This window comes from Heterodontus francisci, chromosome 19, assembly GCF_036365525.1.
Source record: "Heterodontus francisci isolate sHetFra1 chromosome 19, sHetFra1.hap1, whole genome shotgun sequence".
NCBI lineage: Eukaryota > Metazoa > Chordata > Chondrichthyes > Heterodontiformes > Heterodontidae > Heterodontus > Heterodontus francisci.
In genome coordinates, this window is record NC_090389.1 from 64,741,160 (window position 1) to 64,767,435 (window position 26,276).

At 43.4% G+C, this 26,276-nt stretch overlaps 1 protein-coding gene across 6 annotated transcripts in view; it reads left to right on the forward strand.

The window, feature by feature from the left end:
* iqsec1b (IQ motif and Sec7 domain ArfGEF 1b) overlaps positions 1-26,276 on the forward strand; it is a 708,606-nt gene that overhangs the window by 538,855 nt on the left and 143,475 nt on the right. For all 6 annotated transcript variants that reach the window (XM_068051803.1, XM_068051799.1, XM_068051805.1 and 3 more), the window contains one exon: positions 15,590-15,872. In XM_068051803.1, coding sequence (XP_067907904.1) covers positions 15,590-15,872 — 283 coding nt within the window. The remainder of the gene's footprint in view (positions 1-15,589; positions 15,873-26,276) is intronic.

The window sequence follows — 26,276 nt, forward strand, 5'->3', positions numbered from 1 at the left end:
AAGCTTTCAGTTTTGGCAGTCTCAGACACTGATTCATCTGGCTATATGGATTATCAAGTGTAGTATAATTTGACTGCTAGTGAATCTAAGTAAATCAAGTGTTAATCTGCACCATGTTCAATCCAACCCACAGGTTCAGCAGGTGAGAATGGGTTTTTTTAAATACTATGTTAGAAATAACATTTCCTCCTATTGCTTTGGTTGTGCTCCATACTCTAGTTTTGGCTGCGGTGCGTTGATACATTAGACTAGGAACTTTGACGTTAGAAAGGAAGTATTGTATAGCAATGTATTCACATTTTTCATTTTTGCCAAATATTTTTGCAACCTAGTTTGTGAATGATTTAAACATAGGGTCGTATTTTTCTGAAGCAGTATTCAGGCATTTGACAGTCAGACAGTGCTTCATTATTGGGAAACTGATCACAGTTGCTTTTTCTACATTCTTGAATGTCCTTGTTTGATTCCAGATTCTGTAGGTCTAGCAATTCTGCATAACTGCTTAAATGCAGAATAACTGAAGGATTTATATACTCATTTTATGTGGGGCGGCATGGTGGCGCAGTGGTTAGCACCGCAGCCTCACAGCTCCAGCGACCCGGGTTCGATTCTGGGTACTGCCTGTGCGGAGTTTGCAAGTTCTCCCTGTGACCGCGTGGGTTTTCGCCGGGTGCTCTGGTTTCCTCCCACAGCCAAAGACTTGCAGGCTGATAGGTAAATTGGCCATTATAAATTGCCCCTAGTATAGGTAGGTGGTAGGGGAATTGAGGGAAGGTGAGGATGTGGTAAGAATATGGGATTAATGTAGGATTAGTATAAATGGGTGGTTGATGGTCGGCACAGACTTGGTGGGCTGAAGGGCCTGTTTCAGTGCTGTATCTATAATTAAAATAAATAAATAAATAAACTTTAGATTTGAAACCATAACCCTATCCACCCTCCCAAGAGATGGCATGGAATTTGTATGATGAAACCCATTGTAGAAAAGGAATAGTGCAGTTTAATAGCATGAGCCAACTCAGCTTTAGGTATAACAAAGTAGAAATTTTTTGTCTTTAGTTTCACCATAGAATGTTTTACTACTACTATATAAATAAAAGTTGTTGGTTTATCTGCCAGAGGTATTCTGGTAATGTGCAAGTGGGTAAATGCATAATTTGGGTGTAGAAGTGAGTCATGTGGACTAGAAGGATTTGTGTTCTGTGCTAAATTAGTAATCTCTGCAATGATGGGAGTTGGTCTGCTTCACCTTATTGTAACATCATTGGAATAAGGAAGAGAAGAATATTCAATGTCCCTACTTCTATTGGCTTTCAGTGACCATTTCTAGCAAATGCTCATATGTGGACACAGAATGAGAACAGGAGTGACTTGGCTGTGATACTTAAAGATTGAACAGTTTACAGACATTTATAGTTCAGGTTTTACATGGGTAATGTATGGGAGAGCTGCTGTTATATTTTTAGAAGCCTAGCTCAGCAGGAATCTGCATCTGCAAGAAAGTAAGGGGCAAAAGTGGGGAGGGGAAACCAGTGTAAACCACATGAATTCACTTAGGGACGATGCAATTGTAGAGTAGTTGAATTTGTTTTGTTTGTTTTCACTTCTCATTTGATTCATTCTGATATTGCTTGGGGACAGCAATTCCAAATACTGTTAATTGTGGAAATAGATCAATTATCAGAACCTACGATATAACTGTCATATCTGGAAGTTTGGTGCATTTAGGAGGGTTTATTCTGCAGGAGGGTTTGGTGAATGAGCTATATGTAGAGCAATTGACCTGACAGGTTTGAAAGCTTAAAACAAATCTCAGTGCATCACAAAGTGCCTCTGGGCAGAACAGGTTAGAGGAGTCAACTCCCGTTTCTATGTAGATCATGTTTCTTTGCATCCACAATGTTTGTAGAAGTGCGAAAATAAAGTCCTTGTGACGGAAACCACACCTACCAAATGGAAATATATTAATTTATTCATATGGAACATTATTTGAATGCATACTGGACATTAAGAATAACATTTTAAAAAGACCACAGAACAGTGGCTGAAAACATGGCTGCACATTTGCATTCTGAAAGACAGCTGCATGGAGAGACAATGGATTACTCCCTGATCCAATTATCCAGATGGGTTTTGTCAATAGTGATGATCAAGAGACATTGAGAGTCATTGAATGTGTAAGAGCCAGCATTCCACCCCCCACCCCCTCAAACTGAGTGTGTTTGGTAAGCTTCGAGGAATCCACAAACCTCTCGGGCAAGACTGTCAAACAAAAAATTAGTCACGTGACTAACCTACTCATCAACCTGGAGTTGACTGAATTGTGCTCACAGTAAAGTTTCTTTCTCTCTCTCTCGCGCGCGCGCTCTCGCTCTTTCTCTTGCTCTCTCTCTCTCGCTCACACTCTCACGTAACGTTCCAGGGAGCCATGGAAGCAACTGAAGCCTCAAGCCAGAAGACTCCTGCAGGCCTTCTGGTACCAGCGAAACAAATTTGAAAGCGTGCACTGGGCCCCAGTGAAGACTGCAAGGCTTAACTTCAATCAAAGACTTTACATCCAACCCAAGACCAGTAACTGAATTACTTCAAACCTTCCCCCCCTTTTAATTCTTTCTCCTGCTCTGTATCTGTTTGCGTGTGTGTTTATCATGTATGCATAGTTGCGTATGTTTAGTAGTTTTACCTGAGTTAGAGTTTTAAGCTTAATAAACTTGCATCTTTCTTGCTTAAACCTAGGAAAACCTGTCTTGCTCATTCCGTTATAACTACAATTGGAGAGCAGTGAGCAAGGACTCGCTGAGGGGAAGCTAAAATAAAACATGGTGTTGCAAAAACTAAACCCTGTTATGGCCAAACCAGGAAAAGGCTGAGAGGGGAGCCCTAGACCCCTTCCTCACCTCGTCATAACAGAAATTTGGGGACTGGAGTCCACGATTGGGCCCACAGACAAATGAGAAATTGGAAGTGGGAAGTCAAATTGATCCCAATCGAAAAGAGAAAAGATTTCAATATAGGGTTTCTTGTGGTAGAATACTAACATGTCTACGACTGAAGCCAGTTACTGTCTGAGCCAGGGTGAAGTAACTTGGGATAAGTTAAAGGCACTGTCTATGGAAGAGTTGAGAAATATTGCTGAGCAGTGTGGAATAAGTTTCCGTGCCAAGGTTAGGAAATCAGAACTCATAAGACGAGGAGCCAATCATTTTCCCCTCGAATCTGAAGAAGCAGAGACAGGGTTAGAAGTAAACTCCAACAGGGTATTGCTAGCAAAGATACAATTGGAACAGAGGAAACTTGAATTAGAAGAGGGGGAGAGAGAAATAAACTTCCAGAAAGAACAGGAGGAAAGAGCGCTGAGGCGGCTTGAATTAACTAGGGCACGACAGAGTCGTCGTCGTCGTCTTTCTTCTTTGGCCTCCTTGTCTCGAGAGACAATGGGTAAGCACCTGGAGGTGGTCAGTGGTTTGTGATGCAGCGCCTGGAGTGGCTATAAAGGCCAATTCTAGAGTGACAGACTCTTCCACAGGTGCTACAGGTAAAATTGGTTGTCGGGGCTGTTACACAGTTGGCTCTCCCCTTGCGCTTCTGTATTTTTTCCTGCCAACTGCTAAGTCTCTTCAACTCGCCACACTTTAGCCCCGCCTTTATGGCTGCCCGCCAGCTCTGGCGATTGCTGGCAACTGACTCCCACAACTTGTGATCAATGTCACAGGACTTCATGTCGCGTTTGCAGACGTCTTTAAAGTGGAGACATGGACGGCAGGTGGGTCTGATACCAGTGACGAGCTCGCTGTACACTGTGTCCTTGGGGATCCTGCCATCTTCCCTGCGGCTCACATGGCCAAGCCATCTCCAGCGCCGCTGGCTCAGTAGGGTGTGTGTGCTGGGGATGTTGGCCGCCTCGAGGACTTCTGCGTTGGAGATACAGTCCTGCCACCTGTGCCAAGGATTCTCCAGAGGCAACGAAGATGGAATGAATTGAGACATCGCTCTTGGCTGACATACGTTGTCCAGGCCTCGCTGCCGTAGAGCAAGGTTCTGAGGACACAGGCTTGATACACTCGGACTTTTGTGTTCCGTGTCAGTGTGCCATTTTCCCACACTCTCTTGGCCAGTCTGGTCATAGCAGTGGAAGCCTTTCCCACGTGCTTGTTGATTTCTGCATCGAGAGACAGGTTACTGGTGATAGTTGAGCCTAGGTAGATGAACTCTTGAACCACTTCCAGAGCGTGGTCACTGATATTGATAGATGGAGCATTTCTGACGTCCTGTCCCATGATGTTCGTTTTCTTGAGGCTGATGGTTAAGCCAAATTCGTTTCGGGCAGCCGCAATCCTGTGGATGAGTCTCTGCAGACACTCTTCAGTGTGAGATGTTAATGCAGCATCGTCAGCAAAGAGGAGTTCCCTGATGAGGACTTTTCGTACTTTGGTCTTCGCTTTAAGATGGGCAAGGTTGAACAGCCTGCTATCTGATCTTGTGTGGAGGAAAATTCCTTCTTCTGAAGACTTGAACGCATGTGAGAGCAACAGGGAGAAGATCCCAAACAGTGTAGGTGCGAGAGAACACCCCTGTTTCACGCCACTCAGGATAGGAAAGGGGTCTGATGAGGCGCAGCTATGCTGAATTGTGCCTTTCATATTGTTGTAACCCCAGTGAAAGCATGGGAAATGCAAGTGGTGTGGGGCTCGGCATGAAGTGTAAATAATTTTCCCAATTGATCCCAAAATTCAATGAGGGAGACGTGCAAGCATTTTTTGTATCTTTTGGGAAACTTGCAGGGCAGTTAAAATGGCCGGCTGACTCTTCTGTTGCAAAGTAAGCTAACAGGAAAAGCCCATGAGATTTATTCCCTGTTGCCAGATGAGAGTTCATCAGATTATGAACTGACAAAAAAATGCTATCCTCGGGGCATATGAGCTAGTACTGGAAGCCTACCGCCAGAAGTTTCGAACCCTCAGGAAACAGATTGATCAAATTTATTTGGAGTTTTAGAGAAGTAAGGAGCTGGCTTTTGACCAGTGGTTGAGGGCTCTTAAAGTGCAGCCCAGCTATAAAAACCTCAGAGTGGTGATTTTGCTGGAGGAATTTAAAAACACTCTCCCACTCTCCATAAAGACCCACGTGGAGGAACAAAAGCTACATAGAACGAGGCAAACCGCAGTTCTGGCTGATGTTTGATCTAATATACAAGTCGGTCCCCAGGGGAAAACCTTTCCTAGTCACCCCAACAAATCCGAAAAGAACAAAGGGTGAGAAAGTGATAGCAGCCCAAGCAGTCCTGGGAGAGAAAGAAAAGCAGGACCCACAGGATGCCCTCCTCCAGCCAAAAAGGAAGATTCTGTAAGTAGGAGTGAGACCCGGAGACCTGTGTGCTTCCATTGTAACAAGGCAGGTCATCTAAGAGCTGACTGCTGGAAACTACAGGGAAAGCCTGTCGGGTTAATCAGGGCACACCCACTCAGTGAAGGAGAAAGAACCCTGATGGAAAGCACAGCTGAACAAGCTGTGGCTTTAACTGCAGCAGTAGTAAGGCCCAGGAAACATACTGCTGTAGGTGCAGGAAAATTTAATAAGATTCCTGAAGGTTATCAGGATTTTGAGACTCATGGAAGAGTAACCCCATATCCCTCGAGTGGGGCAAGCAAGCCCATAGTAATCCTCAGAGACACAGGGGCCACTAGATCCCTTTTACTGGGAAAAGGCCTGACCTTTCCCCCAGAGAGTGCAGTAAATACCAGAATGGTGGTGAATGGTATTGGAGGGCAATGTACGCCTGTACCTTTACATCAGGTGCACTTGGAGTGTGACCTAGTTTCGGGACTGGTGACTGTAGGGGTTGTCCCTAGTTTGCCTGTGGACGATGTTGACCTGCTCCTAGCTAATGATCTGGTGGGGGTGAAGGTGGTAGCTTCCCCAGTAGTGAAAAAGAGACCGCAGGAGCTAAGCGAGACAGGGCAGTGGCAGGAGTTGGTCCCATGTAGTTCCCTGAATGTGCAGTGAATCTGGTCATGACCAAACCAGCTTCCCTGGAGGAGACTGAATTGGCACTGCAGACAGATGACCATGAGGTCTGTCTGTCTGAGACTTTCTTTGGAAAGTTAGAGGACCCAGGAAATGGATTAAATGGATCTTCCCTAGCTGAGGCTCAGCGAGCCAGCCTAGTGCTGAGAGAGTTAGCACAGGCTGCCCAGACTGAAATTGAAGCAGAGGGAGTCTCTGCTATTGTTTAAAGAATTGGGGTACTGATGAAGTGGAGTTCTCTTTACGGTCCTGAGAGCAAGGAGTGGACAGTGGTTCATCAGTTAGTGGTGCCACAGAGGTACCGGAGGGAAATATTAAGAATGCCCCATGGGATTCCAGTGGCTGTACATGTCAATATATGAAAAACCTAAAGCCTGCATAAGATAGCAGTTTGACTGGCCAAAACGCCACAAAGATGTGGTGGAGTACTGTAGGAGTTGCCACATGTGCCAAGTTGAGGAGAAACTCCAACCTGCAGTGAAATTTGCACCCCTAAGTCCCGTATCAGCATTTGAAGGACCCTCCAGCAGAGAGCTGTTGAATTGTAAGGGACTACTGCTGAGAACAAAAGAGGACAGACAGGCACAGGGCTGGCAAGACGTTAGAGAGGAAAAGGGAAAAAGGGGCAAAGAGGACAGGTTACAGGAGGATTCCCAAATAAAAGCCCCACTGTCCAGTCAGCCAACCCCGAAATGTTTGAAAAATCAGACCCCACATCATCCAATGTAAATGCAGACACCAGAAACACCCCACCAGAGTTGCTAACAGCATTTACAGAAACCTGAAAGGACAAAGAAAGTCCTCCAGAGGGCAGAGAAACTGAGGGCGATGCCTCACCTAGTTGAAGTACCGCAGGGGAGTGCAGTAGAATCTTGACAAATATCTGCAAACAGGAGTATCCCAGAGGACAAAGGGAAGCTTAGTAAAGAATCCACCCCCACAGTCAGGAGAAAAGGGACACTTGTACGATTCATCAGAGCACTGAAAGAGAGATCAGAGTGGATCCACCCACTGCCGACTCCCATGATCAGAACTCCAAACAAGGACTACTTAAATCTAATCATCCCCTTGCAGATTTCAACAGGAACAAAGGCACCCTGGAAAATCATGGAAATGCGCAAACTGCAAACCACCCCAAAAATCACACGTATATTAGGATGCCCATTCGCAACATATTGCAGGCTGATAGTAAAGAAACTTTAAACCACTTGGGCAACACATAACTATCTCAGACCCACCTCAAGAAAAGGGGGCAGTTTAAAGCAGCACTGCTTTACAGGCAGACTGTAACAATTTTGAGATTTCTGAATGAATGAGGGAAATGCATGTGTGTTTTCCTGTACTTTCTCCTCTTTCTATTTTAAAATGAAATGCTCCCCCTAATGTTGCATTTCATTCAGCCAGATGTGGAGGTGTGATGGAAATCACACCTGCCAAATGGAAATATATTAATTTCATCATATGGAACATTATTTGAAAACTTACTGGACATTGAACATAACTTGTTTTAAAAAGACCACAGAACAGTGGCTGAAAACATGGCTACACATTTGCATTCTGAAAGACAGTTGCATGAAGAGACGGTGGGAGTACTCCCTATCCAAGTAGCCAGATGGATTTTGTCAATAGTGATGATCAAGAGACATTGAAAGTCATTGAATGTGTAAGTGCTAGCATTCCACTCCCCACTGACAGTGTCTGGTTAGCTTTGAGGAATCCACAATCCTCGCAGGCGAGGCTGTTTCAAACAGAAAGCTAGTCACATGACTAACCTGCTGGTCAACCTGGAATTGACTGAATTGTGCTCCAAATTTGGAGACAAACTGCAATTGAACTTCAAGAAGAAAGCACCTCTGTCTCTCTGTCTCACGCAAAGTTCTAGGGACCCATGGAAGTAACTTAAGCCTCAAGACAGATGACTCCTGCAGAACTTCTGGTACCAGCAAAACAAGTTTGAAAGTGTTCACTGGGCCCCAACAAGGACTGCAAGACTTAACTTCAGTCAAAGACTTTATACGTCCAAACCAAAACCAGTAACTGAATTACTTCAACTACTTTAAACCTTCCCCCCTTTAATTCTTTCTCCTCCTCTGTATCTATTTGTGTGTGTGTTTATTGTGGAAGTGGAAGACATAAAACATTCCAGAAATAGTGGGGAACCAAGGTTCTATTGAGAGTGAGGAATTTCAAGTAATTGATATTAGTGAAGAAAAAGTACTGGAGAAATTATGGTACTGAAAGCTGACAAATCCCATGGATCTGATGGCCTATGTTCTAGGTTCTAAAATAATTAATTTCAAAAATAGTGTATGTCCTGGTTGTGATCCTCCAAAATTCCTTAGATTCTGGAATGCTCCCAGTGGATTGGAAGGTAGCAAATGTAACACTGCTATTCAAGAAAGGAGAGAGAAAATGGGGAACTGAAGGCCTTGAGCCTGACGTCAGTCATCAGACAAGCGCTGGAATCCATTATTAAGCAAGTGATAACAGGGCACTTAGAAGATCATAGTATGATTAAACAGAGTCAACATGGTTTTATGAAAAGAAAATAGTGGTTGATGAATGTATTAGAGTTTTTTGAGGATGTAACTAGAAGGGTAGATAAAGGGGAACCAGTGGAAGGAGTATATTTGCATTTTCAAAGGCATTCAATATGGTGCCGCATGAAAGGTCATTTCATAAGATAATGGCTCATGGGGTTAGGGATAGCGTATTAGCATGTCCAGAGGGTTGGTTGGTTAAAGGACAGAAAAAAAGTGTAGGAATAAATGAGTCATTTTCAGATTGGCAGGCTGTTAGTGGGGTGCCACAAGGATCAGTGCTGGGGCCTCAGCTATTTACAATCTATATTAATGACTTAGACGAAGGGACCGAGTATAATATATCCAAGTTTGCGATGATACAAAGCTAATAGGGAATGTAAGCTGTGAGGAGGACAGAGTCTGTAAAGGGCTAGAGACAGGTTAATTGTGTGGACAAAAAGGTGGTCGATAGAGTATAACTTGGGGAAATGTGAGTTTAGTCACTTTGGCAGGAAGAATAGAAAAAATGAATTTAAAAAGAAATGGTGCTAAACTATTAAATGTTGGTGTTAAGAGGGATTTGGGTGTCTTTATGCAAGATACACAGAAACTTAACATGCAGGTACAGCAAGCAATTAGGAAAGCAAATAATATGTTGGCCTTTATTCCAAGGGGGTTGGAGTACAAAAGTAAGGACGTTTCGCTGCAGTTGTTCTGTGTAAACCTTTGGTCTCCTAAGGAAGCATATACTTGCCTTAGAGGCAGTGCAGCAAAGGTTCACCATATTGATTCCTACGATGTAATGGTTGTGCTATGAGGAGCGATTGAGTAGAATGCTCTGGAGTTTAGAAGGATGAGAAGTGATGTTATTGAAACATAGAAGATTCTGAAAAGGCTTGACAGGGTAGACACTGAAAGGCTGTTTGTTTCCCCTGGGTGGAGAGTCTGGAACTAGGGGGCCTAAACTCAGGATAAGGGGGCATCCATTTCAGACTGAGATGAGAAATTCCGTCACTCGAGGGTTGTGAGTATTTGGAATTCTCCAGCCCATTGGAACTGTGGTGCTCAATTGGTGAGTATATTCAAGGCTGAGATTGATAGAATTTTGGACTCCAAAGGGATATGGGGATCGGGCAAGAAAATGAGTTGAAGTCGAGGATCAGCTATGATATTAAATGGCGAAACATACTTGAGAGCTCTATGGACTACTCCTGCTCCTATTTTGTATGTGCTTATATATTTGTGTAATGATGATGAACCTTTTTTGTGGCAAGGTTATTGTTCAGCTCAAATAAAAACAGCAAAAGCTGGAAATACTCAGTAGATCAGGCATCATCTGTGGAGGGAGAAACCGAATTAATGTTTTAGGTCGATGAGCTTTTGTCAGAACTGTACATTGGGTTTGATTCCCAGTCTCTGCTCAATAGGTGCACGTTACAGCTTATTAAGCACAGACTTGGAATCAAACCCAGTCTGTGCTCAATAAGCTGCAAAGTGCGCCTATGTGGAGAGTACATAAATGTGGACATCAAATGAGACTTTGGTTGTGTTCCTGTCCACAGTTGAATAGCCTGCTAGCACTTGCTGTGTAGGTTTACACACAAAGCACGGCTGTTTGCCAGAGGATGGCCAGTGCCTATGGAAATGTACTAACAGGAGTGTTGTTCTCAGGAGCTGATTGTTTTTAAAAAAACAATTAAACATCTCAAGAAATAACTTGGTTGAATATTTGTAATTCAGAACAGGGACTTTTGCTTAGGAGTAGCAATGTGCTACAAGACACTGTAGCTATGTTGACTTCTGTTATTGTAGACTGAAATGTTGGCCCTGGAAGGTGAGCATGTAATTCTTGGAGCATTTGCCTCAGCTTTGTACAAAATTCAACAAATATTTCCCTGAATGAGAGGCAAATGAATTGCAGGACTTCACCTGGATTCAAAATCGATTTTCAGAGGACTTAGTAGCAAAGGAAAAGATTGCTGTGAGTCTGAGAATTTGAATGCAGGTGATTGTGTTTTAATAGAGAGAATTTTTAAACCATGTCTCTCGATCAGTTCTGGTGCTCAATTCAAAAAAATTAATTGTTTCAAAGAGCCTTTGAAATTATCCACTTTACCGAAGCATATCTAAGTGAAGTGGGATTTTCTCTTAATTACATTAAGAACAAATATAGAAGCAGCTTGAATGCTGAAACTGTGCATTTGAAACTTTACAAAATCGAACAGAGTTTCTATAATTTGTGTGCTGGCTAGCAGACTCCTCCTAATCATAAGGGTGAGTCATCACATGTTTATGTTCAAGTTTATTCAGTTGTATAGTACTGGTACTGTGCTATTTATGTTGCTTTCATCTCAAACAATGTTATTTTAGCTGAGAAAATAAAAATATCTCAATGAAAAAATATGAAGCATGGGCAGGGAAGGGTGAAGTTGGTCATTGCCAGTACTGCAAAGCAGGCAGGTAGTGATTCAGCATCCCAATTTACACGGTGCACAATTTTATTTTTTATTGACTTTCTTTTAAGAAGAGGGAAGTGAGCATGGGTGTGAATCTCTGGATGAGTGGGTTAGCAAAAGGTGTTTGGGAACCACTAACTTAATCCATGGTGTGATGAGGATGCCAGTTCACTTTTATATTTATTCATTTCTGGGATGTGAGCGTTATTGGCAAAGCTGGCATTTATTGCCCATCCACAGTTGCCATAAGTAGGTGATTCCGGGCTGCCTTGAAATACTACAAGCAGTTTTGATACAACTGTGGCTTCAGAGGGCAGTTAAAAGTCAACCACATTGGTGCGGGCCTACAGTCAAATATAAGTTGCACCAGGTAAAGATAATCGGGTTCCTTCTGTGAGGACATCAGTGAACCACTTGGGTTTTTTATGCCAATTGTGATCATTTTTACTGATAACCACTTTATTTCTGGATCTTTTTAAAACTTCATTCAAATTCTTCAACTGGATTTACCAGTTTAGGCCTGTGGATTGTTGGTCAAAACCACTGTTACTGTACCCATACAATTTGTTGGAAGAAAAGCAGAGTCCTACTGCACAAGAGTAAACTGAACAAATATCCAGCAAAGCCTTCAGTGTTACTTAAAGTTCCATAGTAATTTTCTTTTCAAACAGAAGCATTGCTTTTCCTGTTTGTGGCTGTTGCCAGCCACATGGTCAGTAGTTGGTCTGGATTCTTGTCCTGTCAAAGTCACCTGACCCATTTACAGGACCAGCTGCCTGTTTAAATACATTCCAGACTTAAAGATAGACCAATAACTTCTATTCTACTAATTCTTGTAGATGTGGTTTGCTTAAAAAGTGTGACGTTGCAACAAACAAAATCAGATTCAATTTGTTGCCCTTATTTTGGATTTACAAATCTAGTCTATAATAAAGGAAACTATCCTAATACGTGGAAAGATTTTAGTTACTCTGACTGATATCACCTGTAAATGTGAAGCTTTTTTTTAACTTTAGAAGTAGTGTCAGCTGTCTCCATCTCTGCCTCTTTTCCTCTACTTTTTCTCCCCCCCCACTCTTCCTCCACCCACACCTCCTCGAAAGAAATTTTTTTTAAAAACCAAGTCATTGTGAGGTAGCTAATCCCATTGCTTAACGTGCAAAGAGAAGCTTATCCACTCTATACTGAGTAATTGATCTCTCATATTAAATGACAAAGTAAGCCCACGATTTATTCATTTTCAAGTACTGAATAAAATGATTTCTGATGATCAGAATGTGACTTTGGGTATAAGCTCTTTTACTGAATAGCCCTAAAATGTGTTACCTTAACATACTCAAAAATATGCAGCATTCCCTATAGAAATGTGCTGCTTGTGTCCTTCCCACTGATTTAAGATAAAATTATATGAATATTGCTGAAAACAGACATTTTTTTGAAGCTTTTCGTCTTGTACTCATCAGGACAATTCGCAAGAATATCAATGCAAGGGAAAGCAACAAATTTATACTGTATGAGAAGAGACTGCTGATTGGTTGGCAAGTGGACTCTGGTAGAGGCATTGCCATGGAGAATGCACCAGTTTATGGTGACTGGCAGTTAACTGCCAAGCTTTATTTGAAATTTAAACCAGGCAGCTTGACTGATCAAGGCATTGCCCTGAGGCATGAACCAGCAAATGGCTGTCACTTATTTTGTTTAGCTGAAACAGGTGCAATGTGTGTACATGTTCTTTCTGTATGCAAAGAACAGGGCTCTGTATATTAATATATGTAGCTTACAGTACGTGCAAATGCACCACTCTGTTTGAGTTGAAGTGTTTGTTTTGCAGAGTTGTACTAATGTTTACATCAGGCCAAATGAGAATATTTAAGGTAGACTAATACTGACCTTGGATATTGTGATTGGAATGCGTCACCCAGACTGTGGCAAATGATGGTCATTAGAGACTCAATGGTGGTAGGAAGAAATCCTCCCTAGCTGATAGAGTACCTATTATCACTTCACACACTGCAAATGCACAGTGTAAAATAGGAGGTAGAAAAATATGTTTTGTAATCATGTAAATAACTGAGACAAAAGGGAAAGTTCTTTTTTGTAGTTGCATTTTAGGACTGAAGAACAAACGATCCTAAGCACATTTTTTAAAATGGTAGGTAGATCATATTGTGAAGCTCGATTTCATTTTTTTGTTCTTTTTTTCTTTTGGGCCTCCTTATCTCGAGAGACAATGGATACGCGCCTGGAGGTGGTCAGTGGTTTGTGAAGCAGCGCCTGGAGTGGCTATAAAGGCCAATTCTAGAGTGACAGGCTCTTCTACAGGTGCTGCAGAGAAATTTGTTTGTCGGGGCTGTTGCACAGTTGGCTCTCCCCTTGCTCCTCTGTCTTTTTTCCTGCCAACTACTAAGTCTCTTCGACTCGCCACATTTTAGCCCTGTCTTCATGGCTGCCCGCCAGCTCTGGCGAACGCTGGCAACTGACTCCCACGACTTGTGATCAATGTCACAGGATTTCATGTCGCGTTTGCAGACATCTTTAAAGCGGAGACATGGACGGCCGGTGGGTCTGATACCAGTGGCGAGCTCGCTGTACAATGTGTCTTTGGGGATCCTGCGATCTTCCATGCGGCTCACATGGCCAAGCCATCTCGAGCGCCGCTGACTCAGTAGTGTGTACAAGCTGGGGATGTTGGCCGCCTCGAGGACTTCTGTGTTGGAGATACGGTCCTGCCACCTGATGCCAAGTATTCTCCGGAGGCAGCGAAGATGGAATGAATTGAGACGTCGCTCTCGGCTGGCATACGTTGTCCAGGCCTCGCTGCCATAGAGCAAGGTACTGAGGACACAGGCCTGATACACTCGGACTTTTGTTTTTTTTTTGTAGCCTGCACACAACAGTGGTAACGATCAGAAATTCCCCCCCAGGTCCTGGGCTACGCATGAGCAATGATGCCATGGGAGATAAATTTAAATTCAAATTCTACCATGTTTGCACAAGGGACTCATGTTAGATTATTACAGGCTTTATTGCTATTCAATTGTTTTAACTGTTAGTACAGACTCTTCTGGGGCATTGAATTGTCGTGAATTATGAATTTATTTTGATCTGAAATATTAAAAACCTATTGCTTTTATTTTGTTTATGATTAGTGTTTTTGTTGGAGAATCCTCCCAAATGATCTTTTAAAGTGAGAAAAACTGCAAAATACAATTGGAAACTTAACATATGCACACAAAGAGGAACAGGAGTAAAGTACATTGCTGCAACATGCTATGATTTTTTTCTGTAGAACAGTTCTGCAGGGGCGGCGCAGTGGTTAGCACCGCAGCCTCACAGCTCCAGCGACCCGGGTTCAATTCTGGGTACAGCCTGTGTGGAGTTTGCAAGTTCTGCCTGTGTCTGCGTGGGTTTCCTCCGGGTGTTCCGGTTTCCTCCCACATGCCAAAGACTTGCAGGTTGATAGGTAAATTGGCCATTAGCAATTGCCCCTAGTATAGGTAGGTGGTAGGGAAATTTGCCCAGGCATGCGCCATGGAGAGGTCACTCCATAGTTGCCTCACAGCGACTGAAACAACACGGAAGGCGCTGCTTCACAAACCACTGACCACCTCCAGTCGCTTACCCATTGTCTCTCGAGACAAGGAGGCCAAAGAAGAAGACGAAGATTGAATTAGTGTAGGGTTAGTATAAATGGGTGGTTGATGGTCGGCACAGACTCGGTGGGCCAAAGGGCCTGTTTCAGTGCTGTATCACTAAACTAAACTAAACAGTTCTCAAAGTACATGCTTGAGCAATGTCATGTTGACATAGAACGCTTTTATCTGACTCTCATTCACAAATTTTCACCTTGCTTTTTAGTTTCATAAATTTGCTCAAGATGTGTTCTGACTGGTATATTCAGTTTTTAATGATAAACCTAAATCGTCTATGATATCTGGTTGAACTGGATTGTGGAAGCTTGCATGCACACCATAAAAAATAATTGCTTTGCCATTGCTCCAAATGTCAGGAAAGTAATGTAACAAATATACTACAGGATGCGATCAGCACTACCTACTTTTCACAGGATTGTTTCAGATGTCTAAAAAGGGGTAAAATGATTGTATCCAATCATATAATGTTATCTTTTGAATTACTTTTTGAAGAATATTAATGAAGAATGCTGTGCATGCAGGGGTAGTGTGTATTTTTAAAATTGTATTTGTTGATGAGGAAAGAATGTTGGATCACTGTGGAAGGCAAGAACTTAGTATGTTTTAAACTTTGCTTTCAGCAGAAGGAACATGAGTTTGTTTGATGCTGATTTAATTTAAATATTCTACCAGAGCTATCCAACTGAGGTGACTACCTTTATGCCTTCGGAACATTTGAATATTCCGTAGCCTTACACGCCAATGTGTACTTTGAACCTCTGTATAATAGGAAAACCACAAGACTGGTACACGTGATGATTTGTATGAACTGTCTTTGCGTCCATCTAGGTTTTACTTTATGTATCACTGACTTAGCAAATAATTAGATCTGAGAGGAGGAAACTAATTTTATCTATCTGTTGCTGATGTGAATTATTTTCCTTTTTTTTTCCAGTGTGGAGGGTGATGCTCCAGGAAGTGAGACTGGCACATCTCTTGACAGCCCTTCAAGCTACAGCCAAGGCCCAATAACTCAGAGCGCTGCTGCCAGTCCTGATCAGTTTGATGGTGGTTCTTTGGTCGCATTCCCCATCTCCCCTGGTCAGCAGCGTCCTCGGCGACCCAAGCTTCAACATTCCACCTCAATACTACGAAAGCAAGCTGAGGAAGAAGCAATCAAGCGCTCCAGATCGCTGTCAGAAAGCTATGAACTCTCCTCAGATCTGCAGGATAAACAGGTAATGAGCATGTACTATACTGTTGCTTTTAAGTTACTGTATATGACAATGCCTAAGACAAATGAATAAATTACAAATTATATAGAAAGATGTGGCACAGTAATTGTGTACAGTCATGCTGTTAGTGAGAAAGTACAAGATCTGTTCATAGAAGGGAGAGAAGTTGCTCTTCAATCCTCTTTTCATCTCTTTAAAAGAATTTAGTTTGGTTTCCCAATGACTCAGAAGCAAACTTGCAACTGTTACAGGAGAATAATGACTGCCCCTCTCCACAACTTCCTTCAGAAAGTTCATTCACTTGTGAACAAAGCCCTTGCCATTCATGAAATAAAAACAATAAGTGCTGGAAATACTCGTCTAGCAGCATCTGTGGAGAGAGAGCAAAGTTGACGTTTCAGGTCTGTGACCTTTCATCAGAACTGGCGAAGATTAGAAAAGAATTAGGTTTTAAGCAAGTTGAAGGGGAGAGGGTGGGGGAGAGAACAAAGGGGAAGGTGTTTGATAGGGCAGAGGGCAGGACAGATTAAGTAATAAAGCTGTCCTGGGGCAAAAGCAAAGAGTGTGTTAATGCTTGTGGGGAAAAATAAAGCATTAGTCCAGCGAGCGTGTTAATAGCAGAACAATGAGCAGCTCTGACTACATGAAAAGCAGGCACATGGTTAAAAAATAAAATATTTTTAAAAAGCCAGTCATGCTCTGAAGTTATTGAACTCCGTGTTCAGTCTGCAAGGCTGCAGAATGCTTAGTTGAAAGATCAGGTGCTGCTCCTCAAGCTTGCGTTGATGTTCACTGGAACATTGGAGCAGGCCAAAGACAGAAATGTTGGCATGAGAGCAGAGGGGAGTGTTGAAATGGCCAGCAACCGGAAGCTCGGTGTCATGCTTTCGGACTGAGCGGAGGTGTTCTGCAAAATGGTCACCCAATCTGTGTTTGGTCTCTCCAATGTAGAGGAGACTGCATTGTGAGCAGCGAATACAGTATACTAAATTGAAAGAAGTACAAGTAAATCGCTACTTCACCTGAAAGGAGTGTTTGGGGCCTGGGATAGTGAGGAGAGAGGAGGTAAAAGGGCAGGTATTACAACTCCTGTGATTGTATGGGAAGGGGCTGAGGTGTCGGGGGTAATGGAGGAGTGGACCAGGGTGTCACGGAGGGAATGATCCCTTCGGAATGCTGATAGGGGAGGGGAAGATGCGTTTGGTGGCATTATGCGGAAATGGCAGAGGATGATTCTTTGGACGTGGAGGCTGGTGGGGTGGAAAATGAGGACAAGGGGAACCCTGTCGCGGTTCTGAGAGGAAGAGGTGAGGGCAGAAGTGCAGGAAATGGGCCGGACACGGTTGAAGGCCCTGTCAACCGCAGTGGATGGGAATGCTCGGTTGAGGAAAAAGGAAGACCTATGAGAAGCGCCATTGCCACACCTTGCCACTCATGACCTTATTGTGAATGCCTGCTTTGGCATCTTGGCTTTGATGGAAACTTGTATTCCCTTGATGATAGAAGATTGAGGTGATCTAATTGATGTGTTTAAGATGATTAAAGGATTTGATATGGCAGATAGAAAGAAAGCATTTCCTGTGGTGGGGAAGTCCAGAACATGGGGCATAACCATAAAATTAGGGTGATGATGGGAAGCACCCATTCACATTAAAGGATAGTGGAAATCCAAAACTCTTCCCCAAAAAAGTTATTGAGGCTAAGTCAGTTGAAAATTTCAAAACTCAGATTGATAGATTTTTGTGACGTAAGCGTATGAAGTTAAATGGAGTCAATATACTGATCAGCCATGATGAAATTGAACGACAGAACATGCTCGAGAGGCTGAAGGGCCTACAGCTGTCCCCATTAATGCACAGATGGTGACGTTGCCCCTTACTGAAATCTTTCCAGGTGGTGTTTTCTACCATCCACTGCTCATTGGTGGTGTAGTCATTATTCCCAAGTTACACCGTGGTCTCTTTTCCCCCTACTCGTCAGGTACCACCTTCTCATTAAATCACCTCACCTTTAGAATTAGAACATTACAGCGCAGTACAGGCCCTTCGGCCCTCGATGTTGCACCGACCTGTGAAACCATCTGACCTACACTATTCCATTTTCATCCATATGTCTATCCAGTGACCACTTAAATGCCCTTAAAGTTGGCGAGTCTACTACTGTTGCAGGCAGGGCGTTCCACGCCCCTACTACTCTCTGAGTAAAGAAACTACCTCTGACATCTGTCCTATATCTATCACCCCTCAACTTAAAGCTATGTCCCCTCGTGTTTGCCATCACCATCCGAGGAAAAAAACTCTCACTATCCACCCTATCTAACCCTCTGATTATCTTATATGTCTCTATTAAGTCACCTCTCCTCATCCTCCTCTCTAACGAAAACAACCTCAAGTCCCTCAGCCTTTCCTCGTAAGACCTTCCCTCCATACCAGGCAACATCCTAGTAAATCTCCTCTGCACCCTTTCCAAAGCTTCCACATCCTTCCTATAATGCGGTGACCAGAACTGCACGCAATACTCCAGGTGCGGTCTCACCAGAGTTTTGTACAGCTGCAGCATGACCTCGTGGCTCCGAAACTTGGTCCCCCTACTAATAAAAGCTAACACACCATATGCCTTCTTAACAGCCCTATTAACCTGGGTAGCAACTTTCAGGGATTTATGTACCTGGACACCAAGATCTCTCTGTTCATCTACACTACCAAGAATCTTCCCATTAGCCCAGTACTCTGCATTCCTGTTACTCCTTCCAAAGTTAATCACCTCACACTTTTCCGCATTAAACTCCATTTGCCATCTCTCAGCCCAGCTCTGCAGACTATCTATGTCCCTCTGTACCCTACAACATCCTTCGGCACTATCCACAACTCCACCGACCTTCGTGTCGTCCACAAATGTACTAACCCACCCTTCTACACCCTCTTCCAGGTCATTTATAAAAATGACAAACAGCAGTGGCCCCAAAACTGATCCTTGCAGTACACCACTAGTAACTAAACGCCAGGATGAACATTTGCCATCAACAACCACCCTCTGTCTTCTTTCAGCTAGCCAATTTCTGATCCAAAGCTCTAAATCACCTTCAACCCCATACTTCCGTATTTTCTGCAATAGCCTACCGTGGGGAACCTTATCAAACGCCTTACTGAAATCCATATACACCACATCCACGGCTTTCCCCTCATCCACCTGTTTGGTCACCTTCTCGAAAAACTCAATAAGGTTTGTGAGGCACGACCTACCTTTCACAAAACCGTGCTGACTATCGCAAATGAACTTATTCTTTTCAAGATGATTATAAATCCTATCTCTTATAACCTTTTCCAACATTTTACCCACAACCGAAGTAAGGCTCACAGGTCTATAATTACCAGGGCTGTCTCTTCTCCCCTTCTTGAACAAGGGGACAACATTTGCTATCCTCCAGTCTTCCGGCACTATTCCTGTCGACAATGACGACATAAAGATCAAGGACAAAGGCTCTGCAATCTCCTCCCTGGCTTCCCAGAGAATCCTAGGATAAATCCCATCTGGCCCAGGGGACTTATCTATTTTCACACTTTCCAAAATTGCTAACACCTCCTCCTTGTGAACCTCAATCCCATCTAGCCTAGTAGTCTGAATCTCAGTATTCTCCTCGACAACATTTTCTTTCTCTACTGTAAATACTGACGAAAAATATTCATTTAACACTTCCCCTATCTCCTCTGATTCCACACACAACTTCCCACTACTATCCTTAATTGGCCCTCATCTAACTCTAGTCATTCTTTTATTCCTGATATACCTATAGAAAGCCTTGGGGTTTTCCTTGATCCTATCCGCCAATGACTTCTGGTGTCCTCTCCTTGCTCTTCTTAGCTCTCCCTTTAGATCCTTCCTGGCTAGCTTGTAACTCTCATGCGCCCTAACTGAGCCTTCACGTCTCATCCTAACATAAGCCGCCTTCTTCCTTTTGACAAGCGCTTCAACTTCTTTAGTAAACCACGGCTCCCTCGCTTGACAACTTCCTCCCTGCCTGACAGGTACATACTTATCAAGGACACGCAGTAGCTGCTCCTTGAATAAGCTCTACATTTCGATTGTGCCCATCCCCTGCAGTTTCCTTCCCCATCTTATGCATCCTAAATCTTGCCTAATCGCATCATAATTTCCTTTCCCCAGCTATAATTCTTGCCCTGCGGTATATACCTGTCCCTGCCCATCACTAAGGTAAACCTAACTGAATTGTGATCACTAGCACCAAAGTGCTCACCTACATCTAAATCTAACACCTGGCCGGGTTCATTACCCAGTACCAAATCCAATGTGGCATCGCCCCTGGTTGGCCTGTCTACATACTGTCAGAAAACCCTCCTGCACACACTGGACAAAAACTGACCTATCTAAAGTACTCGAACTATAGTATTTCCCGTCAATATTTGGAAAAAAAATTTTGTCTAGCCCTCTTGCCTGTCCTTTCAAATCATGGTTCCCTGCTGCTCCCACAGACACCAACCCAGTTGTCTCAGCGATATCATTTCTCCTTTACTTACCCTTTGCCACTGCACTGAGTAATGACTTCTCCTCGATTTCGACTCCATCGCAACTCACCTTGACCCCTCCACTGATTTGATTGCAATTCTGTGCTTCCTTAATCTCGCCTTCAATATTATCTCTCCCATGTAAGCAAGTAGCATGGAGTCCAGCTCGACGGAGAACTGTTTCAACACAGTATTTAATTCAGGTACTTCAGTGACTGAAGGAATTTGGTGCCGTGAGGGAAGAGATGCTCTTCTGGTCTTGTACAAAACAAAGAGCAGTCAGAGTCAGCAAGCAGGAGACAGTGAGACCTGAGAGCTGAAGTCTAGAGGCATTAATTAGGTCAGCATGGAGCTATTTATCTATATTACATAGAAACTCAGTGGCAGTAGTGGCGGAGGTGGACATGGGTGAAGATTGAGCACAGCAACTGAAGAGTTAAAGTGTGGGAGAGAGCCTCCAGTGGAATCTTGAACAATAAAAAGCCACATCTGCAAAACAGTTATAGTGACATCGGAGAGACTGGAGACAATAGAAATGTTGCTACCTTCAACAGTGCAGGTTTCTTCTCAGCAAAGCAGTGTTTCTCCACAGAATGTAGCAACTCCTCTTTCTCTGGGCCTTTTCTCTTCAGGCATAAACAGCAACAAGGGTTTTAGCTGCCATACATTAGATTTGCAACTCGTTCAAAGTTCTTTTGACTTCATGAAGAAATTAGAGTTTCACTTGATACAGGAATTATTTGTCAAGAGAAAAAGTTTTCTGGGCTATGTTCCTGGCCAGTCTCCAGCAGTAACTCTGTTCTGTTTGACACTACAGAACTGAAACTAAAGTTTTTCAACATAAGTCGCAAGACTGTCGTAAAACCTTCCTGTTGCTTGGATATGTGTTTAATGCCTGCGCTTCAAATACCAGGTCAACATTCAGTCACTGTTCAGAGAGTCCTTTTCTTCCTGTCTTAAAGGCACACAGACCTCTTAGTTAAAAAAAAATCTTATGACAGTAAATTCAGATGGAGAGAAGAAAAGTAGGAAATGGAGGGTAGAAAATGAGTAAGCCTGTTTGGAAGGCAAACAAAGAAAAGGCTAGAAAATAGACAACAATGAGCATGACAGTGCTAAATGGTATATACTTCAATGCAAAAGGTCTAGGGAATACGGCAGATGAGCCGAGAACACAGATTGGCACATGGGAGTATGATATTACACCCATTGCTGAGACATGGCTGACGGGCAGCAATGGCAGCTCGGCATTCCTGGTTACAGGGTTTTCAGATGAGATGGAGAGGGGGATAAAATGTAAGGGGGTCACAACATTGATTAAAGAAACAATTATAGCTGTGAGGAAGGATGATATGGTAGAAGGATCATCAAATGAGATGATATAGGTTGAACGGGAGAACAAAAAGGGGGCAGTTATACTACTGGGAGTGTAGTATAGAAACCGAAACAGTCAGAGAGAGGGACGGGAAATATATCGGCAGATCTTTGTGCAAAAACAATAGGGCAGTAATACTGGGGGATTTCAAATGTGCTAATACTAACTGTGATAAAATCACTGAAAGGTATGGAGGGAGCAGTATTTGTCAAAAAATTTTTTTTTATTCATTCGTGGTATGTGGGCATCACTGGCTAGGCCAGCATTTATTGTTCATTACTAATTACCCTTGAGAAGGTGGTGGTGAGCCACTTTCTTGAACCACTGCAGTCCATGTGGTGTAGGTACACCCACAGTGCTGTTAGGAAGAGAGTTCCAGGATTTTAACCGAGCGACAGTGAAAGAATGGCGAGATAATTCCAAGTCAGGATAGTGTGTGGATTGCGGGGAGCTTGCAGCTGGTGTCCCCATGTATCTTTTTTTTATTCGTTCATGGGATATGGATGTCGCTGACGAGGCCAGCATTTATTGCCCATCACTAATTGCCCTTGAGAAGGTGGTGGTGAGCTACCTCTTGAACCGCTGCAGTCCATATGGGGTAGGTATACCCACGGTACTGTTAGGAAGGGAGTTCCAGGATTTTGACCCAGCAACAGTGATCTAGTTCCAAGTTAGGATGGTGTGTGGCTTGAAGGGGAACTTGCAGGTGGTGGTGTTCCCATGCAACTGTTACCCTTGTCCTTCTAGTTGGTAGAGGTCACGGGTTTGGAAAGTGCTGTCTAAGGAGCCTTGGTGTGTTGCTACAGTGTATCTTGTAGATGGTACACACTGCTGCCACTGTGCATTGGTGGTGAAGGAAGTGAATGTATGTGGATGGGGTACCAATCAAGTGACATGCTTTGTCCTGGATGGTGTTGAGCTTCTTGAGGTTGGAGCTGCAATAATCCAGGCAAGTGGCGAGTATTCCATCATACTCCTGACTTGTGCCTTGTCGATGGTGGACAGGCTTTGGGGAGTCAGGAGGTGGGTTACTCGCTGCAGGATTCCTAGCCTCTGGCCTGCTCTTGTAACCATGGTACTTATATGGCTACTCCAGCTCAGTTTCTGGTCAATGATAACCCCCAGGATGTTGATAGTGGGGGATTCAGTGGTAGTAATGCCTTTGAATGTCAAGGGGAGATGGTTGGATTTTCTTTTTTTTTAAAAAGAGATACAGCACTGAAACAGGCCCTTCGGCCCACCAAGTCTGTGCCAACCATCAACCACCCATTTATACTAATCCTACACTAATCCCATATTCCTACCACATCCCCACCTGTCCCTATATATTTCCCTACCACCTACCTATACTAGGGGCAGTTTATAATGGCCAATTTACCTATCAACCTGCAAGTCTTTGGCATGTGGGAGGAAACCGGAGCACCCTGAGAAAACCCACGCAGACACGGGGAGAACTTGCAAACTCCACACAGGCAGTACCCAGAATTGAACCCGGGTTGCTGGAGCTGTGAGGCTGCAGTGCTAACCACTGCGCCACTGTGCCTCCCATGTTGCACATGGTCATTGTCTGGCAATTGTGTGGCATGAATGTAACTTGTCACTGATCAGCCCAAGCCTGAATGTTGCTGCTTATGGACACTGACTGCTTCAAAATGCATTCAAGAGAACTTTTTAAGCTAGTATGTAGCAAGCCCAACAAGATAGGGGGCAGTTCTAGAATGTTTGAAGGAATGAAGCTGTACGGTTGGAAGGGGTATCAGTTGCAGAGTACTTTGGCAGTGATTATAATTTAGTTCTATTTAGGGTAGTTATGGAAAAGGACAAAGATAGACCTGGAATAATAATACCCATCTAGGGAAAAGCAAATTTTACTTAACTGAGATATAATTTAGCAAAAGTGGACTAGATATAGCTACTTGAAGGTAAATCAGTGCCAGATCAGTGGGAGGCATTCAAGGGAGAGATCGTGGGGGTTCAGAACAAGTCTGTTCCCTTATAGGAAAAGGGTGAGACTAACAAATTAAGAGCCCCCTGCATGTCAAGTGACCTGACGGAGAGGATAAAGAAAAAAAGGGAAGCTTATGACAGATGTTGAGGGCTCAATGGTGCAGAAAACCTAGGAGTATAAAAAGTGTTGTGATGAAATTAAAAAAGAAATTAGGAAAACCAAGAGAGGGCATGAAAAAAATATTGGCAAGAAAATTTGAGGCGAGTCAGTCATTTATGGCACAAAAGGAGGCCATTCGTCCTATCGAATCCATGCTGGCTCGCTACGGAGCAATCCAGTCAGTCTCACTCGATACCCGTAACCCTGTAAGTTTATTTCCTTCAAGTGGCCATCCAATTTCCTTTTGAAATCATTGATTGTCCCTGTTTCCATCACCCTCGGGGGCATCAAATTCCAGGTCATTACCACCTGCTGCATTAAAAAAAAGTTCTTCAGAACCCCTTGCATCTCTTGCCCAAAACCTTCAATCTATGTTCCCCTGTCCTTGTACCATTAGTAAATGGGTACTGTTCTTCCTTGTCTATGCCTGTCATAATCGTGTACACCTCTATTAAATCTTCCTCAATCTCATTGCTCTAAGGAGAACAACCCCAGCTTTTGCAACCTAACCTTGTAACTAAAATCTCTCATCCTTGGAACCATTCTGGTAAATCCTCTCGGCATCCTCTCAAGGGCCCCCATATCCTTCCTAAAGTATGGTGACCAGAACTGGATGCAGTATTCCAATTGAGGCCTAACCAGAGATTTATAGTGGTTCACCAGAACATCTTTGCTTTTGTACTCAATGCCTCTATTTATGAAGCCCAAGATCCCATATGCTTTACTAATTACTCTCTCAATATATCGTTCCACTTCAAAGATCAATGCACATGCACCCCCAGGTCCCTCTGTTCTGTACACTCTTCTTAATGGCAATATAGACTTAATATATATCGTCTACCATCATTCAGTCTGAAAAATAATCATTTACCGTGACTTGTTTTTTCTGTCCTTAAGCCAATTTTTTTATCCAATTGGATACTGACCCTCCTATTCCATAAGCCTCAATTTTGTTAACCAGCCTTTTATGTGGTACTTTATCAAACGCTTTCTTAAAGTCCATATAGACAATATCCACCGCATTTCCTTCATCAACCTTCACTGTTACTTCATCAAAAAATGTAATTAAATTGGTCAAGCATGATCTGCCTTTTACAAAACCGTGCTGGCTTGCTTAATTAACTCAAACCTCTCCAAGTGTCTTGATTCTTTTCGCTGATTATTGTTTCTAAAACCTTATCCACCACTGATGTTAAACTAACTGGCCTGTAGTTGCCAGGACTGTCCTTACACCCTTTCTTGAATAAGAGTGTCACATTTGCCACTCTTCAAGCCTCTGGCACCTTCCCGGTATCCAGGGAAGATTATGGCAAGCCCTTCTGCTATCTCTACTACCATGACGTTTAGCAACCTGAAATGCAGCCATCCGGACCAGGTGACTTATCTACCCTCCGCATAATCAGCCTTTTCAGTACCTCTCCCCACCTCTCAATTTTTATCCTATCCGTTGTCCCTACTCACTCTGCTTCTACCAATATTTTGTCAGATTTCTCTTCCTTAGTAAACACTGATGCAACGTACTCACATTTACCCTGCACCTCTAAGCATATATTACCCTCTTTGTCCCTAACAGGCCCCACTCCACCTCTTACTACCCACTTACGATTTACATGTTGGCAGAAGATTTTTGGGTTCCCTTTTATATGGACTGCCATTCTGTTCTCATGTTCTCTTTGCCAGTCTTATTTTCCTCTTCACCTTTCCTCTCAACTTATTGTAGATGGGCTGGTTCTCACTTGAAGAATTCAGCTGACATGCGTCATGCACCTTTTATTTTCGTGTTTTATCATAGTCTCTATCTCCGTTGTCATCCAAGGAGCCCTGTTTTTGGTTCCCCTACCTATTGACCCTGTTGATACATGAAGTCTATACATGAAGCATCTCTCCATTAAAGATAACCCATTGTTTTGATACAGCTCTTCCTCTCAGTCTTTGGTTCCATTTTACCCTGGCGCAGTTCCATCTCTCTGCCTTGAAATTAGCCCTCTTCCAATCAAGATATTCTACCTTATTTTGTTTCTTTGCTGCATTACTAGCTTAAACCTTATGTTAGGATGATCACTCTTACCCAAATTCTCCACGACAGATAGTTGGGCCGGAATTTTACGTTGGGCTGGAGGCCCCGCCCACCGGACAAAGAGTTGGGGCGAGCCCACCTCCACCAGGCCTGTAAGCCACACTATGATTTTACAGGGTCCAGGCCCTTAATTGGCCTTGGGCGGGACTTCCACCCCTCTGAGGCAGGAGGTCCCGCCTCCAAGAGCTGCTGGCCAGTCAGTGAGCTGGCATCTCTTCAGTCTAAGCAGCGCCTCCGGGAGCAGTGGCCACTGCTGGGACTTCACCCAGCCAGAAGAGCAAGAGGGACGCTGGCCCCGAAATGAAGGTAAATGTGCAGGGCCTCG